Here is a 24693-nt window from a genome sequence, read left to right on the forward strand (position 1 = left end):
CAAGCATAAGTGACTGTGTAAAATGTCACCCTCTTATCAACATATAGGTGATTTGCGTGATAAGACATAAAACATTTTTTTTTTTGCAAGTTTTTCCTGATTCCTGATTTCTATATTGCCTTACCTTAGGCATACATTTGAAGGTAGGCTGTAGCCTATATACATCTTTATTCTCTAATATGTACTGTATCTGCTCTAACCTACAGTCCCCATGTTGCAAGCCCTGTTCTTTTGATATGGAATGCAATACACCACTTAAGCAAGGAACTTGAAACCAGGCATTACATGGTTAATAGTAAGTGAACAAAGCCAACATAAAGGAATAGTTCTTGTAAGGCAACTTCTCACACGAATTCCTGTACAAAGTGCTTTAGTGCCTATAAGATAATCATACTTATACCAGAAGAGTTCGTTGTCCTTTAGAGGCAAGTGTTCAGGGTTGGGAAATAATCCAAAAATGGTAGCATAAAGTTCATATAGTCCATGCTTGGCAACGATCCTTAAAAGGCAGTAAGTCCATCCTAGGTTGTAAAGAGTCCTCGTGTTCCTAGCAGTCCCTCAGGAAACCCTGTATGCCCTCCAGCTGGGGGCGCCATCCAGCAGAATAACAGACTACATGTTGTCAGTGCTTTCAGGGGCTCTCCCCTGGGGAACTAAATGGCTGATGTGGATCTGTAGAAAATTGTTACGAAAAACTAGCCAATCAATTCCTCATATTCAACACACATCAACATTGCAACAGTTTTACAGGACATACAGCAGGCTTGACCCAGATAACTGCAGAACATGACTCAGCCCAGAGAAAGCATTACCTCTCTGTAGGCACCTACATACAAGCACACATGGGTAGGCTCTGCCCACCCCTCAAACTGACAGGATCTTAACTCATAATTTGAAATCTACCCTAAGTCTGGTGTTATCTAGCTACCCTAAGTCTGGTGTTATCTAGCTACAATCTCTGACTAGGAGGGTATGTTGTGCTATCAAGGAGATCGTCAAGAAATGAAAATTCAGATAAGTATGAAATACAATTTTCAATTTTCCATGTCAGCACACATGGGGAACACAGCGAGGGAATGCTGAAAATGTTTAATTAAGGGCAGAAAATGAAGCAAAACGTTTCTGTCCAAACTCAGTAGTATGTAAAGAAGAACTCCTCCTCCATTTCCTCCCCAAAACAACGGATGCATTGTACATGTAAATTTATCACATCCACACTGTCAGTTTATGTGTAACTTACCCCCTTTAGCTGTATACAGCAGGTTTCTGTGTCTGTGATGTCATGGCTGAATTTCAAGGTTCTCGGACTTCCTGTTTTCTTTATTTTCCAGTCCTGATACTACATGTTCCATGATCCTTTGAGCCTCTGTAGTTTCATGGCGGGTCCTAGGCTTACTGTGGGCGTTTCTGGGCCTTCATGTGGTGGTGAAAGGTGTAAATGTGTCATACCTCCTCCTGTGTCATTCCTGTCTTGCAGCATCCCAAAGAATAATGGCTTACTACTAGGGTTGAGCGGACACCTAGATGTCTGTGTTCGACGGGTTCGGCCGAACTTTAAAAAAAAGTCTGGGTCCGTGTCCCGGACTTTTACCGAACTTTTCCCGGACACCAAACCCCATTGAAGTCAATGGGGACCCGAACTTTAAGGCACTAAAATGGCTCTAAAACACCAAAGGAAAGGGCTAGAGTGCTGCAAATGGCAGCAAAACGTAATTAAGAGCATGGCAAGTGCTCTGCAAACAAATGTGGATAGGGAAATAACTTAAAACAACAAAAAAAAACAGAAAAATAAAACAATGTTCTTCTTCATCTCTGAAGGACGAGGCCCATATGGAGTATGGAGGTTGAGGTGGTGGTGGATGTGGCGGTGACATAGGCATGCGCACAGGGTGTGCCGGGTGTGCCTGGGCACACCCTAATCACCTAGGGCACATAGCATTGCCAGTGAGGAGATGGGAAAGATCTCCCTCGGACCTGCTCTGCTCTATTTCTCTTTGCCAGCAGGGAGAGTAATGTATCGGGGCCATGTACCTGTAGGCAAACACATGCATGTGTATTTCAACTTTGGGGTGCACACCTTAATGCAATAGGCTGCGCACACCGATGGGCGGTGTAGGTGGAAGCGGCGGTGGAGGAGGACCAGGGCCGGATTAAGAGCATCATGGGCTTGGTGCTGAGGATTTTGAAGGGCCTTAAGGGCCGTCCCTTGGCATGCACCCAGAGGAGGGAGGGTGCAGCCATGCATGCCTAATTCAACATGGGATGCTGTCTCTGAAGCCCATAAACACATCCATGCATCAGCAACTATCCCTCCTGGTCCGGCCTTCGCGCTGTGTGGGGAGGTTCTGAGGGTGCTGCCTGGGGAAGCGAGCATAGAAGCCAGACTTCTGTGTTTACAAGTGACAGAAGAGCGGTAACAGTGAATATGGCCAACCCGGGGCCTTTATAAAAGGTAGGGGCCTGGAGCTGCAGCTCCAATAGCCCCTACGTTAATCTGGCCCTGAGGAGGAGGACGAGGTAGCCAACACTGCTTCTTTTCACAAATTTTAAATGAGGGTACACCCCAAAAGAGTGAGAAAGAGCAAAAATGGAACAATGGGTGGGTAAGGTCGGTATCCATTGCTATTCTGCACAAGGTACGGAAAAGTCCCGTGGGATCCATGCCTGGTTCATTTTAATGAACGTGAGCTTGTCCACATTGTCTCTGGACAGGCGGCTGCGCTTGTCTGTTATAACGCCCCCAGCCGTGCTAAATACCCGTTCAGATAATACACTGGCTGCAGGGCACGCCAGCACCTCCAAGGCGTAAAGGGCAAGCTCAGGCCATGTGCCCAATTTGGAGACCCAGAAGTTGAAGGGGGCAGACCCCTCATTCACTACATGTAGGCGTGTGCACACATACTGCTCCACCATGTTGGTAAAATGCTGCCTCCTGCTAAGACGTTCCATCTGAGCTGCTGGTGCTGCTGTTTGTTGTGGCGTGCTGACAAAGCTTTTCCACATTTCGGCCATGCTAACCCTGCCTTCTGAGGTGCTGGCGGTGCCCTGGTTGCGTTAGCGACCTCCTCCTCCTCCTCCTCTGCCTTGTGCTTCCACTGCGGCCCCGCTGTCAGATGGGAATGCCAGCAGCATGGCGTCTACCAGCGTGCGCTTGTACTCGCGCATCTTGCGATCGCGCTCCAGTGAGTGAATTAAGGACGGTACGTTGTCCTTGTAACGGGGATCCAGCAGCGTGGCCACCCAGTAATCAGCACAAGTTAGAATGTGGGCAACTCGGCGGTTGTTGTGGAGACACTGCAGCATGTAATCGCTCATGTGTGCCAGGCTGCCCAGAGGCAACGAAAGGCTGTCCTCTGTGGGAGGTGTATCGTCCGTGTCCTCTGTATCCCCCCAGCCACGCACCAGTGATGGCCATGAGCTGGCCTGGGTGCCACCCTGCTGTGAACATGGTTCCATCTCCTCCTCCAGCTCCTCCTCCTCCTCATCCTCCTCATCCTCCAGAACTGTGCCCCTGCTGGACAATTGTGTCCCTGGCGTTTGTGTGTGCAGGAACCCACCCTCGGAGCCCCTTGCGAATGACTGCCCTGAAAGCCTTGGAAATGTTACCTCTTCATCCTCCTCCTCATCCTGTGCCACATCCTCTTCCATCATCGCCCGAATTGTTTTTTCAAGGAGGCATAGAAGTGGGATAGTTAAGCTGAGAACGGCGTCATTGCCACTGGCCATGTTGGTGGAGTACTCAAAACAGCGCAACAAGGCACACAGGTCTCGCATGGAGGCCCAGTTATTGGTGGTGAAGTGGTGCTGTTCCGCAGAGCGACTCACGCGTGCGTGCTGCAGCTGAAACTCCACTATGGCCTGCTGCTGCTCGCACAGTCTTTCCAGCATGTGCAAGGTGGAGTTCCACCTTGTGGGCACGTCACATATAAGGCGGTGAGCGGGAAGGCCGAAGTTACGCTGCAGCGCTGCCAGGCGAGCAGCAGCAGGGTGAGAACGCCGAAAGTGCGCACAAACGGCCCGCACTTTCTGCAGCAGCTCTGACATATCGGGGTAGTTTTTAAGGAACCTCTGCACCACCAAATTCAGCACATGCGCCAGGCAAGGGATGTGCGTCAAACCGGCTAGGCCCAGAGCTGCTATGAGATTTCGCCCGTTATCGCACACCACCAGGCCGGGCTTGAGGCTCGCTGGCAGCAACCACTCATTTGTCTGCTGTTCCATGCTCCTCCACAACTCCTGCGCGGTGTGTGGTTTGTCCCCCAAACAGGCAAGTTGTAAAACTGCCTGCTGTCGTTTACCCCTGGCCGTGCTGAAGTTGGTGGTGAAGGTGTTACGCTGTCCGGATGAGGAGGCGGTAGAGGATGAGGAAGCGGAGTAGGAGGAGTTAGGAACAGGAGGCAAACTGAAGCGCCCTGCAATCCTCGGTGGTGGAAGGACATGCGCCAAATTTCTATCCGCCTCAGGCCCATCCGCCACTGCATTTACCCAGTGTGCCGTTAGGGAGATATAACGCCCCTGACCGTGCTTACTGGTCCACGTATCGGTAGTTAGGTGGACCTTGGCACAGATGGCGTTGCGCAGTGCACACCTGATTTTTTCCCCCACTTGGTTGTGCAGGGAAGGGATGGCTTGCCTGGAAAAGTAGTGGCGGCTGGGCACGACGTACTGTGGGACAGCCACCGACATAAGGTTTTTAAAACTGTGCGTCTCCACCAGACGGAATGACAGCATTTCAAAGGCCAATAATTTTGAAATGCTGGCATTCAGGGCCAGGGATCGCGGGTGGGTAGGGGGTTACTTCCTCTTCCTCTCAAGTGTTTGGGAGATGGAAAGCTGAACGCTTCCACGGGACATTGTGGAGATGGTTGTTGGTGACCCAGGTGGTGGTGTTGCTGACAGATCGTCTGTTTGCGGGGTGGCAGGTGCCGGTATCACTACAGATGTGGCTGGAGCGGCCGAGACTGCAGCAGAAGAGGAAGCAGGATGAGCCAGAGACGTTTCTTGGTTTTGAAGGTGTGTATTCCACTGCAGCTCGTGCTTTGCACTTAGATGCCTGATCATGCAGGTTGTGCTCAGGTTGAGAAGGTTTATGCCTCGCTTCAAGCTCTGATTGCACAGGGTGCAAACCACTCGTGTCCTGTCATCAGCACATTTTCTAAAGAACTTCCACGCTAGAGAACTCCTTTGAGCTGACTTTGGTGCGCTCGTTCCCTTGCTGCGTAGGGCAGTAGCGGGCGTAGTGTCTAGGGCGCGGCCACTCCGCTTCTGCACCCTGCTCCCTCTTCTGCTGTGCTGGTGGCTCTGTGCAACCACCGCCTCTTCCTCCAAACTACTCAGGTCACCTGCATGACGTTCATTCCATGTGGGGTCGAGGACCTCATCGTCCTCCACATCATCTTCCACCCAGTCTTCACCCCTGCCCTCCTTGTCGGTCTCCACAATGCTGAACGCCGCAGCAGTTGGCACCTGCGTTTCGTCATCATCGGAGACGTGCTGCGATGGTCCTTGCATGTACTCATCTTGAGAAATAAGTGGTTGGGCATCGCTGCACTCAATCTCTTCCACTTCTGGGGCAGGGCTAGGTGGATGGCCCTGGGAAACCCTGCTGACAGAGTCATCAAAAAGAAGAAGAGACTGCTGTATGGCTTGGGGCTCAGACTGCTTGCCTGATTTGCAAGGGGGTGAGGTGAAAGACGGTTGGACATCGGCTGCAGGTGCCAACTGTGACCTTTCTGCAGTAGACTGGGTGGGAGACAATGTGAAGGAACTGGAGGCACTGTCAGCAGCAAACCAATCTACTATCGCCTCCACTTGTTCTGGCCTCATCACTTCTAGGGGCGTATGATGCCCTACCAAATACTGATGCAGGTTCTGTCGCCTACTCACACTTGAGGAAGGTGTTTCACTTGTGCGTGTAGCTGGCACAGATCGACCACGTCCTCTCCTTGCAACAGGAGCTCTACCAGCAGCACCACGACCCAGGCCACGGCCCTTATTTGACGGTCTCCTCATATTTCTGTAATTTAAGATCTTGCCCTAGAAAGGTTTTTATTGAATAGAGGAATAGGAAATATGATCCAAAAAAGTGTATGTATCTCGCACGTACAAAACCACACTAGGCCCCAATTACTATTGTTTCTACCCCTAAAAGGATGGATGAGGAGTAGGAGGAGTATGGAACAGACAGCACCCTCAAATCTTCAGAAGTATGAGATAACCCTCAAAAACTTGGAAAGGTGGATCTCACACGTACCGACACAGACTATCCCGCAATTCAATTGATCCTCAAAGGTTTTTATTGAATAGCGGAATAGGAAATATGATCAAAAAGAAAGTGTATGTATCTCACACGTACACAACCACACTAGGCCCCAATTACTATTGTTTGTACCCCTAAAAGGATGGTTGAGCAGTAGGAGGAGGAGTATGGAACAGGCAGCACCCTCAAATCTTCAGAAGTATGAGATGAACCCCAAAAACTTGGAAAGGTGGATCTCACACGTACCGACACAGACTATCACGCAATTTAATTGATCCCCAAAGGATTTAATTGAATAGCGGAATAGAAAATATGATCAAAAAGAAAGTGTATGTATCTCACATGTACACCACCACACTAGGCCCCAATTACTATTGTTTGTACCCCTAAAAGGATGGTTGAGGAGTAGGAGGAGTATGGAACAGGCAGCACCCTCAAATCTTCAGAAGTATGAGATTGTGTTCACTGTACCCCACAAAGATTGTGTTCACTGCACCCCACAAAGATTGTGTTCACTGCACCTCAAAAAGGATTTTGTTCACTGCACCCCACAAAGATTGTGTTCACTGCACCCTAAAAGGATTTTATTCACTGCACCCCAAAAAGATTGTGTTCACTGTACCCCCCAAAGATTGTGTTCACTGCACCCCACAACGATTCTGTTCACTGTACCCCACAAAGATTGTGTTCACTGCACCCAACAAAGGATTTTGTTCACTGCACCCCAAAAAGGATGTTGTTCACTGCACCCCAAAAAGGATTTTGTTCACTGCACCCCAAAAAGATTGTGTTCACTGCACCCCAAAAAGATTGTGTTCACTGCACCCCACAAAGGATTTTGTTCACTGCACCCCAAAAAGATTGTGTTCACTGCACCCCACAAAGATTGTGTTCACTGCACCCCACAAAGGATTTTGTTCACTGCACCCCAAAAAGATTGTGTTCACTGTACCCCCCAAAGATTGTGTTCACTGCACCCCACAAAGATTCTGTTCACTGTACCCAACAAAGATTGTGTTCACTGCACCCTAAAAGGATTTTGTTCACTGCACCCCAAAAAGGATGTTGTTCACTGCACCCCAAAAAGGATTTTGTTCACTGCACCCCAAAAAGGATGTTGTTCACTGCACCCCAAAAAGGATTTTGTTCACTGCACCCCAAAAAGATTGTGTTCACTGCACCCCACAAAGATTGTGTTCACTGCACCCCACAAAGGATTTTGTTCACTGCACCCCAAAAAGATTGTGTTCACTGCACCCCAAAAAGGATGTTGTTCACTGCACCCCAAAAAGGATGTTGTTCACTGCACCCCAAAAAGATTGTGTTCACTACAGCCCAAAAAGATTGTGTTCACTGCACCCCACAAAGGATTTTGTTCACTGCACCCCAAAAAGGATGTTGTTCACTGCACCCCAAAAAGGATTTTGTTCACTGCACCCCAAAAAGATTGTGTTCACTGCACCCCACAAAGATTGTGTTCACTGCACCCCACAAAGGATTTTGTTCACTGCACCCCAAAAAGATTGTGTTCACTGTACCCCCCAAAGATTGTGTTCACTGCACCCCACAAAGATTCTGTTCACTGTACCCCACAAAGATTGTGTTCACTGCACCCTAAAAGGATTTTGTTCACTGCACCCCAAAAAGGATGTTGTTCACTGCACCCCAAAAAGGATTTTGTTCAATGCACCCCAAAAAGGATTTTGTTCACTGCACCCCCAAAAAGATTGTGTTCACTGCACCCCACAAAGGATTTTATTCACTGCACCCCAAAAAGATTGTGTTCACTGCACCCCAAAAATGATTTTGTTCACTGCACCCCAAAAAGGATGTTGTTCACTGCACCCCAAAAAGATTGTGTTCACTGCAGCCCAAAAAGATTGTGTTCACTGCACCCCACAAAGGATTTTGTTCACTGCACCCCAAAAAGATTGTGTTCACTGCACCCCAAAAATGATGTTGTTCACTGCACCCCAAAAAGGATTTTGTTCACTGCACCCCAAAAATATTGTGTTCACTGCACCCCACAAAGATTGTGTTCACTGCACCCCACAAAGGATTTTGTTCACTGCACCCCAAAAAGATTGTGTTCACTGCACCCCACAAAGGATTTTGCTCACTGCACCCCAAAAAGATTGTGTTCACTGTACCCCCCAAAGATTGTGTTCACTGCACCCCACAAAGATTCTGTTCACTGTACCCCACAAAGATTGTGTTCACTGCACCCTAAAAGGATTTTGTTCACTGCACCCCAAAAAGGATGTTGTTCACTGCACCCCAAAAAGGATTTTGTTCACTGCACCCCAAAAAGATTGTGTTCACTGCACCCACAAAGATTGTGTTCACTGCACCCCACAAAGGATTTTGTTCACTGCACCCCAAAAAGATTGTGTTCACTGCACCCCAAAAAGGATTTTGTTCACTGCACCCCAAAAAGGATGTTGTACACTGCACCCCAAAAAGATTGTGTTCACTGCAGCCCAAAAAGATTGTGTTCACTGCACCCCACAAAGGATTTTGTTCACTGCACCCCAAAAAGATTGTGTTCACTGCACCCCAAAAAGGATGTTGTTCACTGCACCCCAAAAAGGATTTTGTTCACTGCACGCCAAAAAGATTGTGTTCACTGCACCCCACACAGATTCTGTTCACTGTACCCCACAAAGATTGTGTTCACTGCACCCTAAAAGGATTTTGTTCACTGCACCCCAAAAAGGATGTTGTTCACTGCACCCCAAAAAGGATTTTGTTCACTGCACCCCAAAAAGATTGTGTTCACTGCACCCCACACAGATTCTGTTCACTGTACCCCACAAAGATTGTGTTCACTGCACCCTAAAAGGATTTTGTTCACTGCACCCCAAAAAGGATGTTGTTCACTGCACCCCAAAAATGATTTTGTTCACTGCACCCCAAAAAATATGTTGTTCACTGCACCCCAAAAAGGATTTTGTTCACTGCACCCCAAAAAGATTGTGTTCACTGCACCCCACAAAGATTGTGTTCACTGCACCCCACAAAGGATTTTGTTCACTGCACCCCAAAAAGATTGTGTTCACTGCACCCCAAAAATGATTTTGTTCACTGCACCCCAAAAAGATTGTGTTCACTGCACCCCAAAAAGGATTTTGTTCACTGCACCCCAAAAAGGATGTTGTTCACTGCACCCCAAAAATATTGTGTTCACTGCACCCCACAAAGGATTTTGTTCACTGCACCCCAAAAAGATTGTGTTCACTGCACCCCAAAAAGGATGTTGTTCACTGCACCCCAAAAAGGATGTTGTTCACTGCACCCCAAAAAGATTGTGTTCACTGCACCCCACAAAGATTGTGTTCACTGCACCCCACAAAGGATTTTGTTCACTGCACCCCAAAAAGATTGTGTTCACTGCACCCCAAAAAGGATGTTGTTCACTGCACCCCAAAAAGGACGTTGTTCACTGCACCCCAAAAAGATTGTGTTCACTGCAGCCCAAAAAGATTGTGTTCACTGCAGCTCACACACAGAAAAATGGATGTGGATCACTGACACCTGCCTATCTCCTATCCCACACCACACAGCAATATCGATTGTAGTTTGTAGAACACAGTTTCCCTAAAATTCAGCAGCAGCCTCTCCCTAACAGGATTGAGAAGAGATCGTAGATCAGGATTGAGTGCAGAGTCACCCCACCCCCCACACAGCAATATCGATTGTACTTTGTAGAAGACACTGACCCTATAATTCAGCAGACTCTATCCCTAAAATGCCTACAACTCGCCCTGCCTAAACACTCCGACCTGTCCCTCAATTCTATCCGGACACCAATTTGTTTTCCCTGCCTGTCTTTCCCTAATCAGCAGGCAGCACGTTGATGTGTGCTCTGTCCCTGATCTAAGCAGCATAATGACGCGGCTGCGGCTGCCTCGAACTTATAAAGACTTGGTCACATGCTTCAGACGGCCAATCACAGCTACTGAGACATTTGCAGGCATGGCTGGGATGGCTTAAGGCACACCAGTTAAACGATTGTTGATTGGCTGTTGAAAGCCCGCCATGAAAAGAGCGCCAAAGCATGCAAAACCCGGAAATAAAACAACCGAACCCGGATTTTTACCCGAACATACAGTAAAGTGTCCGTGTCCGTGTTCGGGTACAAAAAATCTAATTATTCGGTACGAACACAAATAATACAGTCCGTGTTCGCTCAACACTACTTACTACAAGACTACAGAGGAAGGGCTATGGGAGGTTATTATATAGACTTTTACTTCATACACTATGTAAATTAATCACTTCACAGAAAGCAGGGCTCTGGGAATGTGGGATCTTTGGGGTGGGATTCTGGGAGGGCAGGATCTGAGGGGTGGGATTCTCCCTGTTAACACTGGTCGGCATATTTAACCACTTAAGCCCCAGCCCTATTTCGGACACTTTTTGTTCAAAAGTTAAAAACCAGTATTTTTTCCTAGAAAACTACTTAGAACCCCCAAACATTATATATATTTTTTTAGCAAAGACTCTGGAAAATAAAATGTCGGTCATTGCAAAATTTTTTGTCACGCGGTATTTGCGCAGCGGTCTTTAAAACGCCATTTTTTTTGAAAAATTTTGAAAAATCACATTTCACTGCATTTAAAAAATACTAAACAGTAAAGTTAGCCCATTTTTTTTTGTATATTGTGAAAGATGATGTCACGCCGAGTAAATAGATACCCAACATGTTACGGTTTAAAATTGCGCCCCCCCGTGGGATGGTGACAAACTACGGTCAATAGAGATCTCAATCTGCGACACTTTAAATTTATTTAACGGTTACCAGTTTAGAGGTAGAGTGTAGCTCTTTTTTTTAAATTATTGCCCACACTCTGGCGATCGCGGCGATACCTCACATGTGTGGTTTGAACAGCGATTTCATTCGCGGCTCGACTTGCGTATACGTTTTTTTTGGTGCGCGAGCTAACGGTGACGGGGTTGGTTAACTTTTTTTTTTTTCCTATTTATTTTTAATTTTTTTTAACTTTAGGTTTTTAAAAAAAAAAAAAAATCTGATCACTTTTATTGCTGTCACAAGCAATGTAAACATCCCTTGTGACACCAATATGTAGTGACAGGTACACTTTATGGAGGGATCGAGGGTCTAAAAGACCCCAAACCCCTCCACTACACTTCCCTGTATGCAAAACCCCGAAAACTGCATTCTTGCATACAGCCGTTTTTTAAATTTGCCGCCTTTTGCAGCACAGTAACCTGGAAGTGACGTCATGGACGCCGCCTCCGGGTTACGTCATCGGAGACCCGATCAATGCCGTTTCCGGCATTCATCGGGACTCCATCCAGCCGGCAAACGTGCCGGCTGGGTGCTCGGGGCTCCCGGTGGGACGGGAGCCCCGGTAAAAGCCACGGAAGGCGGTGGGAGGGGGGGGGACGTCCCCTCCCGCCCCCCCCCCCCCCCGGGTAATGATCGAGCGGGCCGCATCGGTCGTTACCGACGGAAAGCCAACCGAGCCGCATCGGTCGTTACCGACGGAAAGCCAACCGTCGGCTCTAAACCACGGTACCGGGATGATGTCTCTAGCTAGAGGCATCATCCCGGTATACTACCGCAAAGTTTGCTGACGTAGGTCTACGTCAGTATGCGGTAAGTGGTTAACTGGGCATGGATCAATTCTACTTGTGATCCATTTAATTCCGCCCAGCAGCAGCACAGCTAGCTTTCAAAACAGGCTGTGTATGATAGGTTTTCTTCTTAAATAATATTGTGATCTGTGAGGCGGGACTTGGGAGGTTTGGACTTTTCCTGTAGGTGTGACTGGGTGAGATTGAATGCTATTTAGGATATATTTAATCCCACCTATCATCAGACCTGTAAAGAAAGTTACATCATTTGCACAGTCTGAAAGACTACAAAGGGGAGTTTACAGATTCTAGCTGCTGCAGGAGGTGGCTGCGGAAGGGAGAGAGTATATCAGTAGGTTATATACGGAGCGTAGCATGATACAAAGCCACAACTAAACCCAGAATATCAGGCTGTCTGCAGACAACAGAACAACGTTCTACAGAGGTATGATCTTTTCTGGGATTTATCATTCCATTCAGGTCTAGTGAAAAAAATGTTGGAATTCAGCTTTAAAGCAGCAGGGTCTACACAGTAGTGTGAAACAAAGGTATGGATTGAATATTAGGGGGCTGCCTTGCAGATTGTTGTAAGTGAAACTTGTAATGCTGTTGCCCATGATGTCAATACACTCCTGGTAAAGTGTGCTGTAATTTCTTCTGATATTGCCAACCCCTTGCTTTTTTACAATCCATGGGGCAATCACTCTGCTTTAAGCCCTGAAACCTTTATTCACCCCTGAAAGAATGATGAATAGTGATCCAATGATCTGAAGTCAGCTTTAAAATCAGTATATGACCTCAGGGTTCTGCCAACATCTAGTCTGCTAATTTGATGACTATCTTCTGACAAGAAAGTAGGTAGGACAACTCAAAGATGGCTGACACTGCTGGAAAATGGTGGGGGAGCAGGTGATTCAGGAAGGATCATTTCCAAATTCCTTATATATTTTTCCTCCTGTCAATGTTGTTGATCACCTTCCCACTAGGAAGGTCCACCACATCAACCTAGTTTACCACAGGCAAAATAATACAGAGGATGACAAACCCTCCTCAGGATGTCAATTATCCTGACTAAGCCCATAGAGACACTCAGGAGCCTGGTCTACAAATCTCTAGCTTCTGTCTTACCTGCTGATCTTCTGATGTACAACCAACAATCTCTTACTTCTTGCCTATGAAGAGACAATGTCAACTCCTTCCTGTACCTGAATTCATGGGCAAAATAAGCTTACCTGTGTATTCAGGGAGTCCAACTAGGAGAAGGAATTGAAGGGACAGGGTCACTAAGCAACCAAAAGCCCCTCTAATATGTACATTGATTTGTGCTTTTATTGAAACCTTAGGCTAGAGTATCCCCTTAAATATATTATTGCTCGTAGAGTCAGAAATTTAGGAAGTAAAGATTTCTATAGAAAAAAAGGTAGTCTTGTTGCAGTCTTGTGCTAACCACAAGCTAGAGTCTGGGACAAAGTGATGTAATAACCTGTTTACTGGTAAAGAACTGTCTGTACATTGTCAGGTGAGATATGTTATGAATAATATGTCTATACATGGGGGAGGTGATTAGTCTGGCCTTGATTGGAGGTAAACCATGAGTGGGAGGGAACCAGCTATATCCTGTATTGTGTACTGTATAATACTGTATAATAACCGGAAATAAATAACGCTTTTATGACACATAATATGGCACATTTCCACTGCAAGTACCGGTTTGGCTCTACTCGGCCCTGCTTGGCCCGGTTTGGTTTTCCACTGCATGGTACCGCATGGTACGGTGTTGGAATGATTCGGTATGGTTTGGTATAGTTACATAGTTACATAGTTACATAGTAGGTGAGGTTGAATAAAGACAATAGTCCATCCAGTTCAACCTGTGTAGGTGTGTGTGGCTGTAATCATCTCTCATACCCCTGAATTTTCTGATCCTTGAGATGTACGTCTAAGAGTCTTTTGAAAGCCACCATACTTCCTGCAGAAACCACCTCTTGTGGTAGAGAATTCCACAATCTTGTAGCCCTAACAGTAAAGAACCCCCGCGTTGTCTGAGGTTAAAACGCTTCTCCTCTAATCGCATTGAATGCCCTCGAGTCCTCATGCAATCCCTTCGACTGAACAGCTTTTGTTTCTAAGCTAAGCTGAAATCCCCATTGAGATATTTATAAATTGCTATCATGTCCCCCCTCAGACGTCTTTTCTCCAGGGAGAATAAATCAAGCGATTGCAGACGCTCTTCATAATTAAGTTCCTCCAATCCCCTAATCAGTTTAGTTGCCCTTCTCTGGACTCTCTCCAGCTCCAACACATCCCTCCTGAGGACTGGCGACCAGAACTGGACAGAATACTCCAGATGCGGTCGGACCAGAGTTTTATAAAGTGGAAGGATTATAGTCTTATCTCTGGAATACATCCCATTCTTTATGCATGCTAATATTCTGCTGGCTTTGGCAGCTGCCGCCTGACATTGCATGCTGTTGCCTAGTCTATCATCAACCAAGACTCCCAGATCTTTCTCCATTTTTGATTCCCCCAAGGGTTCCCCTCCTAACGTGTATTGTGCTTTTATGTTTCTAGTCCCCAAGTGCAAAACCTTACACTTCTCCACATTAAACCTCATTTGCCATGTCGTTGCCCACTCCGTTATTTTATCCAGGTCATTCTGCAGGATATCTTCTTCATGCTGTGCAGTTATTGCCCTGCCCAATTTTGTGTCATCTGCAAAAACTGATAACGAACTACTGATCCCGTCCTCAATGTTGTTTATGAATAAATTGAACAAGGTTGGTCCCAGGACTGAGCCTTGGGGGACGCCGCTTACTACCTCAGACCAGTCTGAGTATGCGCTGTTTATTACCACCCTTTGGACACGCCCTTTTAGCCAGTTCCGTATCCAAGAGCAAACCCTGCTGTATGGTTTGCTTTTCCACTAAAAGTAGTACTAAAGTAAGTGGGTGGGATAACAACGATTCTCTGACCAATCAGTGGCTAGTAGTGACAAACAGTCATTCTTGAGCGAGTGGGTATTCTGTACATTTATTTAATCCATTGATTTAATTTTTCATTATTTATACCTTTCCTTTGTTGTTAATAAGGCAGCGCACTCTCATAGTGCCTCAGGCAGAACCTGCTCATCCTCTTCACACTCCTCCTGATCTGCACCTTCTTCTTCACCATTGTCCTCCCCCATACTCTTTATAAACTTACTATAGATATGGGGGGCTGGGTAATTGCTGCACTGTTCTGGACATTCACAGATGTCGCCAAGCTCAGGTTATCCAAACTCTGCCTACCAGAGAGACCTGATAACCTCCACAATCAAGCAGAAGAGCTGATTGTGTCAATTGGGCTGTTTTTGCAAGTACTCCACTCTCTTCTGCCTCCACACCTGCATATAACGTCTCCCTCTGAGAGTTTGTGGTGCTGCACAGTGCCCTTTTCTGGTTAAAAAAAGATTCAATTTCCTCCGCTGCTTTATTCTCTCATGGGGCCTCTCTCCTCAAGTGCCGAGACTTTGACTGCTGCTTGTCTGATTTCCCAATATCTGTACACATTGATCCGGCACCTGGTTTTGTCTCCTGTCCGAGTTGCTCAGGTTTCTGCCTATCTGCCCTGAACCTAGGTATTATTAGGCCTTTGTTGCACCTGTGCGTTAGTGTTTGAGCAACAAGTGTTCATGTGGATGCGGTACCTGTCTCTTCCTGTGTGTTTGTTACCATCTGAGTATTCTATATTCTATGTATTGTTTAATCCTGTCTATGTTTTCAGTGTTTTCCCTCTGGCCATGGATGCCTTTTCTGTTGCTGTGTGTGTTTCTTTCTCAGCATTGTTCTTGTTATTGTTAGCCTTCAGCCCTTTCCAGCTTTCTGCACCATTGATCAGCTTCCCCCTCTCTTCTGTGCTTTACGCTTGCTCCCTGCATGCTCTCACCTGGTGTTCCTTCCTAGCTAGCTGCAGTAGGTTTCCACGTTGTGTCCTTCCAGCATGCTATTTAGTTGCACTGCGCCCGCATGGGTGTGCTAGAGAGCCGCAACCCCAAGCTGCCACGCAGTGCAACATCCACACTTCCAGTGGCTCTGGTGAAGATCGGGTGACTCCTTAGATCCTGTGACTATGGCACACCTCCGTTTAGGTACGGTCACACTGTTCCTGCATCTGTGAGGACCGGTACTTGGGTACACCTGTTTAGTTGTTCCATTGGCCTGTTACATCTTGAGTTTACAGTCCCAGGTGGTCTTACCCTCTGATCAGGACACCCCATCTGTCCTTTCTGTTAAGAATATCAGTGCAAGATTTGACAGCATAGGTTATGGTTAACACCCAGTAAAAGCTTAGCATTATCTCAGTTGTAGAGCTACACAAAGCATCCATGCTGCAAGCTCTAGTAGCGGGGGTGCACAATATAATGACAACCACTGGGATGAACCAACACTAGAGGAATATCAGCTTGGGGAGCACTCCACACACCCAGGCAATCAAGGTCAACACCTAATCCAGGGACTGGCTCCCCAGCCTTAGGTAAGTCAGAAGGACTCAATTTAGCAGGGCCGCCTATGACAGGAGATTGCAGGGTGAACAAAGCAGCTATTTTTCTTTCCATTCTTTCCTTCCCAACAGACCCCTCCTACTGTTAATGCAATTAGGTCACACCAACTGTTCACTGCAGTGAGTGTAGCGTGCCGCATTCCTACCCTCCTTGGGGCACCCAAAAGTGGCCAAGGCCTTATATGATCCTATTGTGTATACTACCAAAAGAATGCTTGAATTAAAGGTGGCAACCCTAATGACATAATAAAGTACTATTAGCTTATTGCTTGTGACTGTCAGGATGCATGAGGCTTTGTTTACTTTATTCACCACACTTAAAGCGGAAGTATACTGATTTCTAGGACTTTTACCTACAGGTAAGTCTATAATAAGGCTTACCTGTAGGTACAATTAATATCTCCTAATCCTGCACGGTTTAGGAGATATTTGCACTGCATGCAGCCGCTGACGCTAGCGGCACATGCGCTCTGAAGGTCCGGCGGACCTTCAGAGTTCCTTGCTGGGAAGTTGCCGGAAAGTTAGTCCCCCGCGCGCATGTGCGGGATGACATCGTAGCGGCTCTGGCCACTCACAGCGCCTGAGCCGCCGAACCCGGAAGAGACGCCGAGGAATCATGTCCGCTCCCACAGCGGTGTCCGGGGGTCCGTGTCGGGGGGCTTCGTTCTAAGGTAAGTTTTTCATGATGAGCTAGTATGCGATGCATACTAGCTCATTATGCCTTTGTCTTGCAGGGGTTTTTTTTTTCTTTTTTTTTGACTATACTACGACTTTAAACCAGATACCACTAAGCTGGATGGTTAAGGGGGCCTATTTAGAGTAGCATTGATGTTCATTCATAATTGCATGCACATAAGGTATGATCATAATGCAATTAGTTGGAGGAAACCTATAGATGTTTATATGCATTGTTGCTTTATGTTGGTTTAACATGTTTATTATATTTACTTTAAATCTGACTATATGATTGACAATGTGTCTGAATGATAGGGGGATATATTGTGTAGTTCATGGACAACATTGTCTTTTCCTAATGAGGACGGAGGGAGATGCCTAAACTGGATTCATTTATATATACATATTTTTTTGTACATAAAAGATATTTATATTTTAGAAGAATGCTGGGAAATGGTGTGAAGCGTTCTGCTGAGATCTGATGACTGTTTATATCCTCTCTTCTAGGATCCAGAACAACGACTTGTCAGATCAAGCAACAAGAGAGCTAAAAAATCGAGAAAAGCTCCGGCCGGGACTGAAGATTACCTTAGAATAGTCTCAGAGAAGAGACTTTGCCACATCTGTGAATGGAGTCAGGACATTGCTCTGGATGATGAGGAGAATGGGATTTAGAAATTACAAATCCAATCCAAGAGTAAAATGAACTTCCGCAGATGAACTAATACACAAGGACAGGGTGGGATTTTGTTTTTTAAGGCGTCAAAGGCATTCTCCATTAAAAATAAACACTTCATACATAAAATGACTAAGGGAACACAGCCAGACTGATGATGGATTCCAACTGTAATGCCCCATACACATGTGCAGATTATCTGCAGACTTACCAAAACCAAATAATATGAGGTCAAACCTAAACACTTTCAATTTGTATGCAATCCGGCAGGCAGTGGCGTCGGCAGGGGGGGGCTGACCGGGGCTATAGCCCCGAGTGGGCCCCCCAAAAGCCCCGGGTCTCCTGTTGCTTTTTTAAAATGTTTAGCCCCGAGTCCCAAAGCCTGGGTTTGGCTGAGAACTCGGGGCTACATACCTCAGCAGTGTAAAATAATTAAAGCACATCCAATGATTGGTGGGCAATCCGGGGCAGCCACAAGGAGAGTGATTGCAGCTGTCAAGTTTCAGCATTGATGTCGGGTGTGGGCGGGGTCGGTATGCGGGACCCCGCCCCTTTGCCCTGTGCATAGAGAAACAGAAGCTGGCTGGGGAGGAAGGTGGCAGGGGGCGGGACCAATTGAAACTGCTGAATGTGCACACACAGCGGTGTATAATTCAGGGATTATGGTGAGTCTAATGAAAGGATTATTGCACACGGACACAAGACTGCTCTGTCCATCGCAAGCCCCTGCATGCAAACAACTCCTCTTCTATGTGACCAGACCGACTCCTGGAGCCCACACACATGTTATCCTGATCACACACAGGAGTGCAGAACAAAAAGCCTTCTTCTGTCTGCTCTCCCATCCATCCCTCTCTCCCATCCATCCCTATTTCCCATCCCTCTCTCTCATCCATCCCTCTCTCCCATCCATCCCTCCCATCCATCCCTGTCTCTCCCATCCATCCCTCTCTCTCATCCATCCCTCTCTCCCATCCATCCCTGTCTCTCCCATCCATCCCTATTTCCCATCCCTCTCTCTCATCCATCCCTCTCTCCCATCCATCCCTGTCTCTCCCATCCATCCCTATTTCCCATCCCTCTCTCTCATCCATCCCTCTCTCCCATCCATCCCTCTCTCCCATCCCTGTCTCTCCCATCCATCCCTGTCTCTCCCATCCATCCCTGTCTCCCATCCCTCTCTCCCATCCATCCCTATTTCCCATCCCTCTCTCTCATCTATCCCTCTCTCTCATCCATCCCTCTCTCCCATCCATCCCTCTCTCCCATCCCTGTCTCTCCCATCCATCCCTGTCTCCCATCCCTGTCTCCCATCCCTCTCTCCCATCCCTCTCTCTCATCCATCCCTCTCTCCCATTCCTGTCTCTCCCATCCATCCCTGTCTCTCCCATCCATTTCTCTCTCCCATCCATTTCTCTCTCCCATCCATCCCTGTCTCTCCCATCCATTCCTCTCTCCCATTCCTCTCTCTCCCATCCATCCCTCTCTCCCATCCCCCTCTCCCATCCATCCCCTCTCCCATCCATCCCTCTCTCCCATCCATCCCTCTCTCCCATCCCTCTCCTCTCCCATCCATCTCTCTCTTCCATCCCTCTCTCTCTCCCATCCCTCTCTCCCATCCCCCTCTCTCCCATCCATCCCTCTCTCTCTCATCAATCCCTCTCTCTCCCATCCACCCCTCTCTCCCATCCCTCTCTCTCCCATCCATCCCTCTCTACCATCCATCCCTCTCTACCATCCCTCTCTCCCATCCCTCTCTCCCATCCATCCCTCTCTCCCATCCCTCTCTCCCATCCATCCCTCTCTCCCATCCATCCCTCTCTCCCATCCATCCCTCTCTCCCATCCCTCTCTCTCTCCCATCCCTCTCTCTCTTCCATCCATCCCTCTCTCCTATCCCTCTCTCCCTCTCTCTCCCATCCCTCGCTCTCCCATCCCTCGCTCTCTCTCTCTCTCCCATCCCCCCCTCTCTCTCTCCCTCCCATCCCTCTCTCTCTCTCTCTCTCTCTCCCATCCCTCTCTCTCTCTCATCCCTCTCTCTCTCCCATCCCTCTCTCTCTCTCATCCCCCCCTCTCTCTCTCTCTCTCATCCCTCTCTCTCTTTCTCCCATCCCCCTCTCTCTTTCTCTTTCTTTCTCTCTCTCTCTTTCTCTCTCTCTCTCCCATCCCTATCTTTCTTTCTCTCTCTCTTTCTCTTTCTCTCTCTCTCTCATCCATCTCTCTCTCTCTCTCCCACCCCTCTCTCTCTCCCACCCCTCTCTCTCTCTCTCATCTCTCTCATCCCTCTCCCTCTCTCATCTCTCCCATCCCTCCCTCTCCCATCCCTCTCTCTCTCTCTCTCATCCCCCCCTCTCTCTCTCTCTCTCTCTCTCTCATCCCCCTCTCTCTCTCTCTCTCTCTCTCATCTCTCTCTCATCCCTCTCTCCCTCTCTCTCTCATCCCTCTCTCTCTCATCCCTCTCTCTCTCTCTCATCCCTCTCTCTCTCTCTCTCTCATCCCTCTCTCTCTCTCTCTCATCCCTCTCTCTCATCCCTCTCTCTCTCTCTCTCTCTCATCCCCCCCTCTCTCTCTCTCTCATCTCTCTCTCATCCCTCTCTCCCTCTCTCTCTCATCCCTCTCTCTCTCTCTCTCTCTCTCTCTCTCTCTCTCTCTCTCATCCCTCTCTCTCTCTCTCTCTCTCTCTCTCTCATCCCTCTCTCTCTCTCTCTCATCCCTCTCTCTCATCCCCCCCTCTCTCTCTCTCTCTCTCTCTCTCATCCCTCTCTCATCCCTCTCTCTCTCATCCCTCTCTCTCATCCCTCTCTCTCTCCATCCCTCTCTCTCTCATCCCTCTCTCTCTCATCCCTCTCTCTCTCTCTCATCCCTCTCCCTCATCCCTCTCTCTCTCATCCCTCTCTCTCATCCCTCTCTCTCATCCCTCTCTCTCATCCCTCTCTCTCTCATCCCTCTCTCTCTCATCCCTCTCTCTCTCTCTCATCCCAGGTATAGGAAGTAAGTGACAATCACTATACAGAGGGAGATTGTGTTGCAGTGCATGTCCTGGCGTGATATGATCCAATGACAAGGCTGGACTGGCCATGGGTGAATTGCCATCAGTTCATTGTACACTGTTCAGTGCAATGTATTATAAAATTGAATTGCTTGAATTATTTTGCCATTATGGGCATGAGTGGGGCCTCATGTCTAAGTTTTGCCTAAGGCCTCACAAAGCCTAGAGCCGCCTCTGGTCTGACACCTGACGATCATACCTATGGTATATGAGATTGTTGGACATCCCTTTTAAAAACTATGGGCAAGAAAGTAGACTTTCACCCTCTCAATGCACTTGGCATCAAGTTATTCCTTTCTCTGGTTTGTTTTACTTTTTTCATTTTTTTTTTTTTTTTTGTACACCTTGTCTTGCGGCTGCCATTCTTGTCTAGGCGAGAATGATGTCTCTAAGACTTTGAAATGTGTTCACCACATATACCGGGATGCTTCGCTTTCCATTCACAGGCCTGTGGAAGAGGTGCTGCTGCAAATCACAGCAGGACAATACTTGCTGGATCTGTTGGGTTGGGCAGGTGAGTGTTCCCACGTATTACATGTAAGAGGAGGGAAAAAAAATGATGGGACAATGGTTAAGTTCCTCTTTAATATTGAGTTGGTCTCACTTTTGCATCTGTAAACAGCTTCCACTTTTCTGGGAAGGCTTTCCACAAGATTTTGTATTGAGCTTGTGAGAACTTGTGCATTTTTGAGGTCAGGTACTGATGTTGGAGAAGAAGACCTGGCTGTTAGTATTTACGTTTACGCCAAAGGAGTTTAATAGGATTGAGTTCAGGCTGCATTCATTTCTGTTCCATCTGATGCTGGCAGTACTCCTCTCCATACCACCCCATGTCTGACCCCCTGTACTCCTCTCCTCTCCATACCACCCCATGACTGAACCCCTGTACTTCTCTCCTCTCCATACCACCCCATGTCTGACCCCCTGTACTCCTCTCCATACCACCCCATGTCTGACCCCCTGTACTCCTCTCCATACCACCCCATGTCTGACCCCCTGTACTCTTCTCCATACCACCCCATGACTGACCTACTGTACTCCTCTCCTCTCCATACCACCAGATGACTGACCCCTTTACTTCTCTCTTCTCCACACCACCCCATGTCTGACCCCCTGTACTCCTCGCCATACCATCCCTCGACTGACCCTTGACTGAGGGGTGCATTGGGTGGAGCTTGGGCGGAACTTACTTTTAAATGTGGGAGGGGCTTTGGCGGGACTTTAAAATGTGGGAGGGGTTATCAAATTTATCTTCGGGCTGAAGCCCCTGGTCTTTTTCCCACCTAGCAACGCCCCTGCCGGCAGGCCCTTGCACTACATAGAAAAGGTAAGTCTGCAGACAAAAGTCTGCAGATAATCTGCATGTGTGTACGGGGCATTACCCTGGCCTGGCCTTTTATCTTGCATATCTCTTACTAAACCTCTGTAGTTAATAGAATCTTTTTTTCTGAATGGAGTCTTGTACCAATGTTTTGCCAGCAACCCCATGTTTTAAATTTTTATTTTTATTTTTTTTATTTAAGGGAAGAGAAAGCCTAAGTTTCTATGGAAATGCCAGGACAAGATTCAGTCCAGGCTATTCCCCTTATAATAGCGCCTTCATGATCCTAAGCACACTGTGGACTAACCGGCCTCCCACACTGACTTATTCTGGACCATGTGCATCGATACCTGCAGGAGTACTTCAAGTACAATACAGGAGGGACATGTCAGACATGTTACCCCAACATTTCCTATTCCTGATATGTGTCTGCTGTACCATGTACTTGTATGAAAAAACATCCTGTTCTCTTTGTATTGCTTCCTTTATGTGAAATCCCTGGTGTTCCTGCCAGTCCCTCTGCTTTCCTATTAAAAACTGATCTTAAGTGTGTTCCATAACTCCTGAGCTGGTAACAATACAGCAAGAATAAGGACATATTTACCTGTATCAGTTATTTAGCAGCATTTTAAGCCCAAATGCAGTGACAGTAGTAGAGGTGGGTTAGGCATATTCCATCTCCTAGGTGGAATAGGCATCTGATACTTATCATATTTGTATTCATTCAATAGGTAATTTCATGATGCACAATAATCTACAACAGCGGTCTCCAAACTGCGGCCCTTTGCTTGCATTTATTTGGCCCTTGGGGCACTATTCCTCCTACTGACACCAACAATGGGGCATAATTCCTTAGCTAGCATCAAATGTAGAATTTTTAAGGACTCAGCCACTCGCTTTTCTTCCTTTTAAGGGCTTTCCTTGCCCATTTTTATTAATAGAAAGTGAAGCAAACACAAAATAACAGGTTTCCTTTACAGGGGAAAAAAGAGGAGGCTACAAGAAAAAAGCCAAAAAGAAGGTACCTTGAATGATCCAAAACATATTGCCAAAACAGTAATTTATTGATAGAAAACCAGCAATTAGACATAAATTGTAAGGAAAACAACCTCCACTATACAATTGTATATAAAAACAAGAAGCACATGATAAGAAGTCTGGACTCTAAAGTACATGTTGAACTTCCAGTGACCAGTATGAGAGAGTGAGAGCGATAACATCAAATGTAACACACCTGCTCCCCATTCACACCTGAGACCTTGTAACACTAACGAGTCACATGATACCAGGGAGGGAAAATGGCTAATTGGGCCCAATTTGGACATTGTCACTTAGGGGTGTACTCACTTTTGTTGCCAGCAGTTTAGACATTAATGACTGTGTGTTGATTTATTTTGAGGGGACAGCAAATTTACACTGTTATACAAGCTGTACACTCACTACTTTACATTGTAGCAAAGTTTCATTTCTTCAGTGTTGTCACATGAAAAGATAGAATAAAATATTTACAAAAATGTGAGGGGTGTACTCACTTTTGTGAGATACTGTATATACACTGCTCAAAAAAATTAAAGGAACACTTTTTATTCAGAGTATAACATCAAGTCAATTAAACTCCTTGGATATTGGTCTGGTCAGTTTAGTAGGCTTTGGTGTTAATTAAATTAACAACAGGTGCACTAGATGGGCAACAATGAGACAACCTCAAAAACAAAAATGGTTTTGCAGGTGGAGGCCATACCTGGACCCTATAGAGGTTGCACAGGCAGTCCAACTCCTCCAGGATGGCACATCAATACGTGCCATTGCCAGAAGGTTTTCTGTATCCCACAGCACAGTCTCAAGAGCATGGAGGAGATTCCAGGAGACAGGCAGTTACTCTAGGAGAGCTGGACAGGGCAGTAGAAGGTCCTTAACCACTTTACCACCGGAGGATTTTCCTGCTTTATGTCCAGGCCACTTTTTGCGATTCGGCACTGTGCGAATTTAACTGACAATTGCGCGGTCATGCAACGCCGTACCCAAACAAAATTTATGTCCTTTTTTCCCCACAAACAGAGCTTTCTTTTGGTGGTATTTGATCACCTGTGCAATGTTAATTTTTTGCAATAATAATAAAAATGCGACAATTTTGAAAAATAACAATATTTTTCTACTTTGACAGTTAAAAAATATCCAATATTTTCAATTTTTGTCATCTATTTAGGCCAAAATGTATTTAGCTACATGTCTTTGACCAAAAAATTCTCAATGAGCATATTTTTAACCGCTTTAAGACCGGAAGATTTTACCCCATTCTTGACCAGGCCATATTTTGCGATTTGGCACTGCGTTAATTTAATAGACAATTGCGCAGTCATGCAATGCTGTACCCAATTTAAATGTATGTCCTTTTTTTCCCCACAAACAGAGCTTTCTTTTGGTGGTATTTGATCACCTGTGCGATTTTTACTTTTCGCGCTATAAACAAAAACAGAGTGACAATTTTGAAAAAATAACAATATTTTTCACATTTTTTTATATGAAATTCCCCCCCAAAAAATGTAAAAATCAAAATTTGTTAACATTTTTGGC

General features: G+C 46.6%; 2 protein-coding genes across 2 annotated transcripts in view; one reads left to right on the forward strand and one right to left on the reverse strand.

Annotated features, from left to right (window-relative positions):
- The window catches only part of LOC309569499 (NACHT, LRR and PYD domains-containing protein 12-like), a 362685-nt gene extending 344914 nt beyond the window's left edge, over positions 1-17771 (forward strand). Inside the window, exon 11 of the mRNA XM_082275359.1 lies at positions 17582-17771. Coding sequence (XP_082131485.1) covers positions 17582-17672 — 91 coding nt within the window. The 3' untranslated portion in view covers positions 17673-17771. The remainder of the gene's footprint in view (positions 1-17581) is intronic.
- The window catches only part of LOC309569498 (NACHT, LRR and PYD domains-containing protein 12-like), a 1417729-nt gene that overhangs the window by 1020919 nt on the left and 372117 nt on the right, over positions 1-24693 (reverse strand). The window lies entirely within an intron of this gene.

This window comes from Pelophylax lessonae (genome assembly GCF_965119305.1).
Source record: "Pelophylax lessonae genome assembly, chromosome: 13".
Classification (NCBI taxonomy): domain Eukaryota; kingdom Metazoa; phylum Chordata; class Amphibia; order Anura; family Ranidae; genus Pelophylax; species Pelophylax lessonae.